Genomic DNA, 11,197 nt, shown 5'->3' with positions numbered 1-11,197 from the left:
CCATTAGTGTATCGATTCTTGAATTTTGAGTGATCAGGAGACGTTCTTCGTCATGATCAATCTGAAACACATCCCTTGTTCAAGAACACTTCGTTTCAGCCCTCGAGTCAAGTAAGAAAAACTCAGACATAAGTGTAGTCAGATACTTGAAGTTGCACTTGAGATTTAAAAGAAAATATTTTTTTCTCTTCTACTTTATTTCGGGGAGAGATTATTAGGTCTATATATACTTCTACCCTCAGGAGACTACACTAGATTTGTTGTTATTGATTGCACTTATTTGATTCCTCTATTCAGAGTTTGTACAGGTTTTGATGACTTGTAGATTGTGGAAGCTATGGGCTCTGAGTTTTAAGATTGACAATTTTTTCTGTAACATTTAGATTTGTGCCTGTACACTACTACTCTCTAGCACACTCATATTTTGGTGTGGTGTTAATTTTTGTCACTATATCTTTATTATGTAACTTGTCATTATGATTCAAAGGGTAAAAAGTGAATCTTTTTGATGATGTTAATATTCACCAAAGAAGATTACAATGAAAGCACAACTTTCTGCTGATAAAATTCATTCAGCTATTCAGATTTGTTGCAGGCACTTTAATCAGTGAGTGGGCCTTTAGTAGGTTTTCTAGCAACCAATATAATTAAGGAATGAGAGAGTGACAACTGGAAAGGCCAATAGAACAAAGATAGTAATCATTACACCACCATCACAATTTCACAACTACTCGCCCTCTCAAAATCAGTGGTCGAGCCAGAATTTTCAATATATATGCCACTTAAAATTATCTTTTTTCTTAATTAGCTTTGCCGACAAGTGAGGTTTGCTCAAGTTGTTGAGCACATTCATCAGGTTTTGACTTGATTTTGAATCTTAAACTAAGGATAGATATAATGTATCAAATGTTTTTAATTTTGTAGTTTTAAACATGTTATGTAAGAAATCAAAATTAAAGAGTTACCAAAAAAAAGAATGAGATATTCTTTTTGAAACAGATTTAAAAGAGATTTTTAAATCTCTACAAAGGAATTCAATCAAGCTGTCCAAAACCAATCAATCACATAAGCACACCATACCAAATATCAATTTACTTACTTATCCATATTGATACAATCTCAATCAAATCTTCAAAAACCCTATTTAATAAGATTTGTACATTATTATTGAGACAAAAGGATAGATTTTCTAATATATAGGTCAATCAAATGGGAGTATGGGACAAATGAGAGATTTTTACGCACTCTTAAAATTGTTTTCACAACTTGAATCTCTTATGACCTCATGATCACAGATGACATGATAATAACTTTACTAGTTACACCAACGCTCTCACCACTCATTTTAAAAGAAAATAAAGAGAAAGTTAAGTATATGAGGCATTGGTTTGATAGATACACTTTCCATTGGAAGGATTCTGCATACAGTGTCCTTTCAACATCTTTATGTAAAATAAAATAAACAAAAGAAAAACAGGAAAAAGAAGTTAAATGTTCCAATATATTTATATATATATATATATATATTATCACAGATTCACAAGTAGACAATCTTAAGACTGGGAGTGTGCAAAAGACACTTTACTTTTTTCCTTCTTTTTTTCTCCCATATGACACAAATCTATTCAGCACAAAACTGCTATCATCTATATTTGCTTTTGTTTCCTTTCTATCTAACCCCCTCTCAATGTGCTTTTTGAGTGTCCCAAAGAAATGCAACAGTTATGTACTTTTTTTATTTTTTTCACTAGCCAAGGGAAAAAAAATGAAGTGTGGGGGACCATAAATTTCATGTCATTTTCAGCATTTTTTGCTTGGATAGTTCCATACTTTTACTTGTTTTTTTATGAACTTGAAAGAAGGTCTATTGTACTATAGGTTCTATAGCTTTCAGCTGCTAGTGTATAGGGTATGCTAAACTTCAGAGTGTGCATACAGGGGAATCTTTGCTTTCTTCATTCAATGAAGTATGTCATCTTTCTATTATTCATATACTTATGTTTTTTTTTTATTTCATCGATCGTCTCAATTTAAGTGTCTTACTTTTACTAACTCTTGTTTTTTCAAGTCGACAACAAGTTTATCTTTATTTCTTAAACTCCGTGCTCGGAGGGAGTATATAATACAACTATATACAAGTACTTGTTTGAATGAATACTTTGCAATGCATAGGTTACTACTAGTGTTCAACATTTCTTGATCATTGATTTTTGTGAAATTTATAGCTAAAATGGTTTCAAAAGAGTCACCCCCACCTTCACACTCAAGCATTTTACATCAATTTATAAACTCAGACTCCATCATGACTAGTCAAATTGGTAGCCAACATTTTGACATGTATCAATCTGATACTACTACTGCCTATCAGCCTCATGGTGGACTGTCCAGATCCATAGAGTTTGTTAATCATCCTGATTTTACTACTGATTCACATGATGTTAATCATAGTAGACATTTGATGGATCTTCTTGGAGCTTCACATGATGCTAATACTAACCAACAAGCACAAAGACTCTCTCTGTCTTTAGGTTCACATTCACTTGTTTCAACTTTCACTAATAATCCTAGTTATATGAACCAAGAAATTGATCAAAGGAACAATGAGTTTTCCTTTTCTGCAGCTGCAATGAATCAATCTTTTTCGAATGTTTGTGGAACTGAATCTTTTGTTTCTGCTATTGGTAACTCAAAGTACTTGAAACCAACTCAGTCCCTCTTGGAGGAATTGGTTTGTATTGGTGGCAAGACTATTGATTCAAGTAATGAGAAGTTTATTAGGCGATTATCGCGTAATAGCAAGAAAGGATCTTTAAGCCTTCGCGCTATGTTGAAAGGAGAAATCCCACCAAGCAATGAATTGTTCAATGAAAGACATGAACTTTATGTTAAAATCATGAAGCTCATAGCCTTGTTGGAGGAGGTTAGTGAATATAACAACCGAATTCTTGATGGTAGGATGTATCTAGTTATGTATGACTAATCTCATCATTATTAACATACGCTATTTAGTATTATTCTTATACACTCTACTAAACGACTCTTAAATTAATAATGCTGCTGATATTTCAGGTGGAAAGGAGATATGAGCAATATTATCAACATATGGAAGAAGTTACTTCAACATTTGAGGTAATAGCAGGGTTTGGAGCAGGAAAGGCTTACACAGCACTTGCACTTCAAGCAATGTCTAGACATTTTTGCTGTTTAAGAGATTCCATCATATCTCAAATTAATGTCATTAGACAAAAAATGCCACGAGACGTTCCGAAAATCAGTAGTGGCTTGTCACATTTGAGTCTTTTTGAGAAAGAAACTCTGCAGAACAGAATATCTCTTCAGCAACTTGGAATCATTCAAAGTAATCGACAAGCTTGGCGACCAATTAGAGGATTGCCAGAGACATCAGTGGCAATTCTTCGCTCTTGGCTATTCGAACACTTTCTCCATCCGTATGTACTCTGATCATCTCATCTAAATACTTAATATGTATTTCTTGCAACATTTGTATTCTATTAAAAGCTTGTACTTTAAGCAGATATCCAAATGACTCTGAAAAGCTTATGTTATCATCTCAAACAGGCTTATCAAAAAATCAGGTAACTATGAAGAACATATAGTTTGACATAACATTTCGAATAGTCAATATTCATAATTTAATTTAGTATTATGATGATCTTGTTATAAGGTTTCCAACTGGTTTATCAACGCGCGAGTTAGGCTATGGAAGCCTATGATTGAGGAAATGTATAAGGAAGAATTTGCAGAATCTTCAGTTGAATCAGATAATTTGTTGAACAGAGAAGCTGTTACTGATTCTGCAGAAGAATGAAGTAAGCAAAGCAAACTTAAGCTCATAAAACAATTTTAAATTTTAATCTTTTTTCTAATGAAATGTAATTTGTCATTTTCTAGCTTAGAATGACACTCAAAAGTCAAACTCTCTGTCTTAACAATTTTTAGTCTTTAGTTACGAGTCTGTTTATAGTCACGATTATTGTCATAATCGATTGAATGTTTTTTTTTTCTGTGATGTTAGGGGTTGAAGTGAGAAGAAAGAAGAATACATTTTATTTGATGTAAAAGTTGAAGAAGTACAAGTTAGGTGACAATTGGAAACATGTTACAAAAAAACAAACAAATGTAGCTTGAAATGGAAGGCATTTCATGTACTTTTTAGTACTTGATGATGCTAAGAAATAGTAATAGTTTCTGAGTGTAATGCTTTTTACAATATGGTCTGAAATTTTTATGTTTAGCATATATATAGCCTTTATGTGGAAGCTTTATTTCACGTTAAAAGTTTAAGCTTTTGCATGCATTGTTAACAAATTCACAAACATTACTAGAAAAGTACTACACTCCCAAAACAAAAAGAGAAGAAAATTACTAACATCCGCTCAATCCTCGTGACCTTGTTCATATTATCAGTAAAATAACATAAAATTAACTAATTTATGATGAAACGAAAAATACAAAATCCGCGAATCTCTAGGTAATGTTATTAATGGAACATGTAGTAGTAATAGTAAGTTCTAAATTTTTTTTTGGTCATTGTTAATAATATCTTATAAAAATAATAAATTATTGATTTTTAAACAAAAATACGACTCAAGTCAAGATACTAAAGCTTAAAATAGAATATGGCATAATATCCACAAAAAAATCGCTTTAATCATGAGTTTATGCTTCTGCTCCAATTTGAAACCATCAATTCTCTTCCCGGAGTCCGATTTCCGATGGATTCAGACCCGTACCCGACCCGTTTCCTTCACTAAGCTAATCCAAACAAAGTACAGTCACCGTGGATGCATTAAAGCCGTCGGAGAAGAAATCGGAGTTCTATCGCCGGACGACAGCTTATCGGAGCGAAATCCGGTAATTGAAGAGGAATCTGTACCGGAAACCGAGGTGAATGAAGTAGAAAATGGAGTTGCTAGTGTTGTAGCTGAAGAAAAAGCTCAAACTTGGATAAGTAAGAGTGAGAACAAGGAAAAATTGGATGAGGAAGATGAAAATTCTAGTAGATTCAAGCTACGTAATGGTAAAGAGGTGAGTTTCTTTCTCGAATTTCATTATTTTCTTATTTCTAGGGCTAAATCTTAGCAGGTTGAAGTGTTGTATTGTATTGTATTGTATTTGCTATTTCCCTCTGCTTTGAATGAATAAGTTGATTTTAATGAGCTTATAATATTTACATAGAGAAAAGTTTATCCGCAGCCCTATGCATACACTAAGTTTAGTTAATTTATCTGGATTAGTCGGGCTCCAATCCTAATACTGGACACCGGATGAGAATCAAAAGAAAAAAACACTAGGAAGAGCATTAATCACAAAACAAGCTGTGATATGTTTTCTTTTCTTTTTTAATTCCTATAGTAAATGAGTCTTTCGTGTGGTGCTAGTCTGCAAACATAAATGGTGCTAATCTTTTGTGTGGAGTATAAGGGTAAGTGAATAAGCATTGATAGATTTTCATTTTTAAATTTTACATTGTGTGCAAAATTAACCATGATATATCCATTCAAGTTTAAGTGAACAGAATGATGAATGTTATGTATTTATTGGTATGCATAAGTTTTTCGATATGACATATGACTTTCTCTGTTCCTTTTGTTGATTTTCCAATGCAAAAAACAGTTTTAGCAATGCCAACCAAATTTTTTTGTACTCTGCCTTTCTATTCTTGGACTTAATTTTTGCTGCTTTAGGTTTTTGAAGAGAAAGCCTACCTAGTGGGTGTTGCGTGCAAAGGTGATACAGAAGATTCATTTGGTATAGAGGAATCACTCAAGGAATTGGCTCAGCTGGCTGATACTGCCGGACTACTGGTTGTTGATTCTACATATCAGAAGTAAGTATTGGTACTATAGTCATTTCTGATATACCAGTGATGGTTTGTTTGACCTTAGCTTCATAAGTCCTGGTTAGTATAGTCCTATATAGATCAAAATGTAAATAGTTTAAGGTCCGCTAATCATAGAGGTCACTTTAACTGCATAGACATCTTTTTCTTACAGTTGTTTAACTTGGAGTTGTCACAAAAATATTATTTCCTTGGTTACGCCGTGGGATCTGGGTTGTGTAATCATAGAATTTGTTTTCCACATTATCTCATTTATTTATTCTTGACACTTGCTGGGATGGTGGTACTGTCAAGATGCAAGAGAATAAATTATTTTCTTTTCCTGTTAAAGTTCTTTTGGCTCAGCTTACTCTTTTCTTTTCTTATAGGCTATCTTCTCCCAATCCGAGGACTTACATAGGATCTGGAAAGGTTTCAGAAATCAAAAGCGCAATTCGTGCATTTGATGTTGAGACTGTTATATTTGATGATGAACTTTCACCCGGGTATTTCTCAGCAATTTTTTTCCTATTACATTATTATTCTTGCAAGGACGTTGCTGTTATATTCTGTAATTTTCTGTTTTGTAATTTTCCTTTTTTCCTGCAATGCTTTTGGTCCTATGCAGTTTTTTATCCACTCTGGCTACTTGTAATTGGTTATTTTTTATTCTAATTGGTAGTGCTTCATCGATATCTATACTTGAAAAAGGGTAAATTCAACTTGTGGCAGTCAATAGGCTGATTGTTTAATGATGCTCTTTTTAGACAATTGCGTAATTTGGAGAAGGCTTTTGGTGGAGATGTTAGAGTGTGTGATCGCACTGCTCTCATACTGGATATTTTCAACCAGCGTGCAGCAACCCGTGAAGCATCTTTACAGGCAAGTCCGCTATTGTTATCGGTATTTCATCCTGAATGTTTTTGCACTTTTACATAACCGGTTGAATTTGTTCAGGTTTCATTGGCACAAATGGAATACCAATTACCACGGTTAACCCGTATGTGGACTCACCTTGAGCGTCAAGCTGGAGGGCAGGTCAAGGGTATGGGTGAAAAACAGATCGAAGTAGACAAGAGAATTTTACGTACTCAAGTAAGCAATTTTTACCGATTTAGCATAAATTATTTATGTGTGTATTGTAAGTAACTTTTGGTCCATCCAAATTGAACTAGAGCTAGATATTAACCCTCTGTATTTGTTAATTTTCAATTCGCTACTGGCATTAGTCATATTCTAGTGGCCTTTCAGTGGCATGCTTTTGGCATCTTCCAAATTTCAACAGCAAAATGCTTCGTGCAAGCACCAGCCTGCATCAAATTTTAACGAGATGGTACATAAAAAGTTCACTGATGCACTGCCGGAACTTTAATTGAAAACAGATCTTGTCCTTTCTTTGCAAACATGTGTGTTAATGTTGAATTGAGCTCTTTGTCTTGTTTTTCCATCTTGTTGCTTATCTGTCCATGCAAAAAGTTAATGAGACCTCTATGAATAGTGAAATTCCTTGGCTTAGTTGCACCAGGTCTCGTGGTGATGACCGTGCTTTTAAGATTAAACCAATAAGTCATGATTGCCTTTCCTCTGTCAGAGCTCCTGATTCGTATCGATTATTACCTGGAGAAGTGGATGAACCTGCTTTTTCCTTTTATTTATAACCCTCTTTGTCATAGTTCTAGTTCCATTTGTTTTTGGAGTTCTCTACTCTTTCTTTCATTTTAATAATGTGTAAATGTGAGGTACAGTTTTTTTGGGTCACTTTTGCACCTTTCTCTTGTGGGATCATGCTTAGTAAGTTGTTGTTTGCACCTTTCTTCTGTGGGATGGGATCACACAGGGTATGTTGTTTGCACCTTTCTCATGTGGGATGGGATCACACGGGGTATGTTGTTTGCACCTTTCTCATGTGGGATGAGATCACTCTGGGTATGTTGTTTTCACATTTTTATGACTAACTTTAGATTTTACTATAACCTTTTGCAGATTGGTATACTAAAAAAAGAGCTAGAATCTGTTCGGAAGCATCGTAAACAATACAGGAACCGTCGTGTCTCTGTACCTGTCCCTGTTGTATCTTTGGTATGGAATTTGTCTTTTATAGAATGTTTGTACACAGTACACCATGCTCGAGAGAATAAATAATTTATTTATAAGTGCTCATTGTTTTAGGTTGGATACACAAATGCCGGAAAAAGTACACTTCTTAACCAGTTGACTGGGGCTGATGTTCTTGCCGAGGATCGATTATTCGCTACACTTGATCCTACTACAAGAAGGGTGCAGGTGAGGATGATGACTGAGGATTAACCCTCTCAACTGACTGCTTGGACATATTTCCTATATTTGGTGCCCTTTTCAAGCACATAAATCCTCATTGGCTGAAAATTATGTGCATCTGGATCATATCTGCATTATAAGTATAATTAGTTATCTGTATGGTTGTAATGTATTGTGCTTGTTGTCGACTCTTCTGAGCCAGATGAAGAATGGGAAGGAGTTCCTGCTTACAGATACTGTTGGCTTCATCCAAAAATTACCGACAACTCTGGTAAATACCTTTGCAACTTTGAACAGATAGCTCATCTTTTACATCTTCTTGCTAAAGACAAGTTTCAACATTCGCTCATTTAATAAGTTAAGATATTACAAAATTGGTCTTTTATATGGTTCTTCTTACGATAGGTTGCAGCCTTTAGGGCAACACTTGAAGAAATCGCTGAGTCTTCAATTTTAGTGCATGTTGTGGACATCAGGTAAAGTAAATCCATTTGATAAGAGTGAGTTGTTAATACAATGTCCAACATAAGCTCCTTATCTTCTTTTGCCATCTTGTTTAGTCACCCACTAGCAGAGCAACAGATAGAGGCTGTTGAGAAAGTTCTTTCAGAACTGGATACATCATCAATACCAAAGTTGATGTTGTGGAACAAGGTATTAGTGTTGCATGTCATTTAGTTTGAATACTGTTTTATTTGCAGTGAGCACTCTACTTCCTTAATCCTAAGCCATCTTCTTGTTGATTAATTTGTTCTTCCTCCAACTGATCATGATATTTTTTGCTAGATTCTTGTGTTGAACCTGCAACCCTTTCTTTTTATATCGTTCCCTGTTAATGTTGAATGTTGTTGGTTTATTGTCTGCTTGCTACTGTTTAATGATGCTTACTGTACAAGAATTGTCAATTTACTTTTAAAGAAAATCCTTCGTGTAACATATGTGTTGTTTGTCCTTTCCTCACTGACCTCAGTGCACATTGAAAAGTATTATTTTTCCTGCCTAAACTAGATGGTCTAGGTTTGAATGTGGCATAGATGAGCGTCTTCTATGGATAAACTTGAACTGGTATCATTTTCCCTATCTTTCCCATTTGCCACCATAGATAACTTTGCTGATAAAGACGGTTGGTATGTGATGAACCTGACTTCTGAAGTGTGAAACTACTATGTAATCAGACAACTATCTTTTGACAGGTTGATAAAGCTGAAGATCCAGAGAAAATCAAGTTAGAAGCCAAGATGAGAAACGATGTGGTTTGCGTCTCTGCTTTAACTGGTGAAGGGTTGGATGAATTCTGCAATGAAATCCAGAATAGACTAAAGGTATATGACTTGTTTTATTTTCACCAAAAGAAAATAAGGCATATACATTGCTGTCTAGATAGAGGATAATGATTAATCAGTTGTTTTCGGAACGGTTTGATTTTGATGGATAGAGCTTTACTCGTTTGACAGGATGCAATGGTATGGGTGGAAGCCTTGATCCCTTTTGATAAAGGGGAACTCCTCAGTACGATACATCAAGTTGGAATGGTTGAGAAAACTGTAAGCTGCATATTCTTAGTAATTTAAAAGTTCTAGTCATTTTCAAATGTCTTCCCATTGCATTTAGCGCCTCACTTTTCCCCCACCCCCTCCACCTACACACTCTTTGCACTTTTATGAACTTTAAGGGAAGTGAGAGTAACGAATCCCCACCTATCTTGTCACTTATGCTGAAATTTTGAAGTGTCCTTGTTCATGAGATAGTTTGTTTTCTTTTTCACTATTATCACTATGAAACTAGCTTGTGATTGAGGCGTGGCTGTTGTATCACCATGAACTCACTCCATAGTTTTCTACAAAAAGCTCTAGAATTCTGGTGTAGAATTGGAAGATTTGTGTGCCAACAACCTAGCCACAAACTACATGAGAAAGACAAGCATACTGATAGTGAGACAGATCCATTTCTTCTTCCGTTTCCTGCATTGGTTTAAGCAATACAAAGATAATTTTGACAAAATGGTACTAACATTGCCTACTATCCCAGATTATAAAGACATCATTTTCATCCTTTATTTTCTTTTTGATTTTATAGGAATACTCTGAGAAAGGAACTCTGGTGAGAGCACATGTTCCCCTCCGATTTGCAAGGCTTCTAACTCCTATGAGGCAAATGTGTGTATCATAATTGCTTCAAGTCACCAAAATACATATACTTGAAGTGCAACAACACAAGCACATCATGATTACGGCGAACATAAATTGTAACTCAAGTAGATGATGAATGTGAAACTCCCAACACAAGAATCTCCAGATTGTGGCTTCTGACGAACATGCATAACAATAGTAAACAAGAATCACTAGAAGTCATCCATCTCCTCACATCAGCAATCCGTTGACTGAAGAAAAAGCCGGTATGCTTGTTCAAAGGAATTTGTGCTCAATTGGTTTATTATTCGTACTTCTGTACTCACCAACTGTTGCTTCTGTACATAGAAATATCTCGTCACACGTAACTACTTTGTTACACTGTTCCTTCTTCCCATTGTACAAATTGACCTAATATTCCTAAACAGTTGATCTCGTGACATGCGCAGTTTGACCTGGCTTGTCTATGTGAGCTGTATGGGAATGTTCTGTTTTATCAGCAAGATGATTTTCTTTGTAGTAGTAGCTTTCTTCTGTGTCTAAAAGTCATGTTAGTACATTTACTTTAGCTCATATTTCTTTTACCAAGTCTTGTTGTCCCAGATTTATAATGTACTTCGTTTACTCACTATTTTACTTTGTATAATATATAGTAGTGTGAGATGAGCTAAATGAAGCGATATAATTAGAAGTGATATAGTCGATTCTAGCTTGTTTGATCAATGCATTTTGTCTGTGGTTTGAAAATTATACATTTCTCTGTAAAAATTATTTATACATCTTACAAGAATCTACTAAAGTTATTGAATTTTATCGAATTCATAACTTATCTTTTCTTTCTTTTTGGTTGGCATGGAGTGATGTCAAATTCAACTCACATACGGTTTTAGTAGTATTCGAAACGGTAAACAAGTCGTTACTTTATGTGATAACCCAATTTATCACATAG

General features: G+C 34.7%; 2 protein-coding genes across 2 annotated transcripts; both read left to right on the top strand.

Moving 5' to 3' along the window:
* Positions 1–2,090: 2,090 nt before the first annotated feature.
* On the top strand, positions 2,091–4,299 carry LOC543692 (BEL1-like homeodomain protein 11). Its single transcript, XM_004238220.5, has 5 exons — positions 2,091–2,920; positions 3,070–3,449; positions 3,536–3,596; positions 3,686–3,830; positions 4,037–4,299. Exons 1-4 carry the CDS (start codon positions 2,231–2,233, stop codon positions 3,827–3,829), a joined length of 1,275 nt encoding a protein of 424 aa, XP_004238268.2. The 5' UTR covers positions 2,091–2,230; the 3' UTR covers position 3,830; positions 4,037–4,299.
* Positions 4,300–4,503: 204 nt separating this feature from the next.
* Positions 4,504–10,920, top strand: LOC101261514 (uncharacterized). Its single transcript, XM_004238216.5, has 13 exons — positions 4,504–5,049; positions 5,709–5,851; positions 6,232–6,348; positions 6,610–6,724; positions 6,800–6,937; positions 7,826–7,921; positions 8,012–8,125; positions 8,322–8,390; positions 8,525–8,595; positions 8,680–8,773; positions 9,313–9,441; positions 9,574–9,663; positions 10,196–10,920. The coding sequence occupies exons 1-13, from the start codon at positions 4,675–4,677 to the stop codon at positions 10,286–10,288; spliced, it is 1,644 nt and encodes a 547-aa protein (XP_004238264.2). The 5' UTR covers positions 4,504–4,674; the 3' UTR covers positions 10,289–10,920.
* The last annotated feature ends 277 nt before the right edge of the window (positions 10,921–11,197 follow it).

Source organism: Solanum lycopersicum, chromosome 4 (genome assembly GCF_036512215.1).
Source record: "Solanum lycopersicum chromosome 4, SLM_r2.1".
Taxonomy (NCBI): domain Eukaryota; kingdom Viridiplantae; phylum Streptophyta; class Magnoliopsida; order Solanales; family Solanaceae; genus Solanum; species Solanum lycopersicum.
This window is presented reverse-complemented; position numbering and strand designations above follow the sequence as displayed.

Coding starts and splice junctions, on each gene's coding strand:
- LOC101261514 (XM_004238216.5), top strand. CDS start 4,675: ATGAGTTTATGCTTCTGCTCCAATTTGAAACCATCAATTCTCTTCCCG. Junction 5,852..6,231: donor GTTGATTCTACATATCAGAA/GTAAGTATTGGT, acceptor CTTTTCTTATAG/GCTATCTTCTCCCAATCCGA. Junction 8,774..9,312: donor AGTTGATGTTGTGGAACAAG/GTATTAGTGTTG, acceptor ATCTTTTGACAG/GTTGATAAAGCTGAAGATCC.
- LOC543692 (XM_004238220.5), top strand. CDS start 2,231: ATGGTTTCAAAAGAGTCACCCCCACCTTCACACTCAAGCATTTTACAT. Junction 2,921..3,069: donor TCATAGCCTTGTTGGAGGAG/GTTAGTGAATAT, acceptor CTGATATTTCAG/GTGGAAAGGAGATATGAGCA. Junction 3,597..3,685: donor CAGGCTTATCAAAAAATCAG/GTAACTATGAAG, acceptor TCTTGTTATAAG/GTTTCCAACTGGTTTATCAA.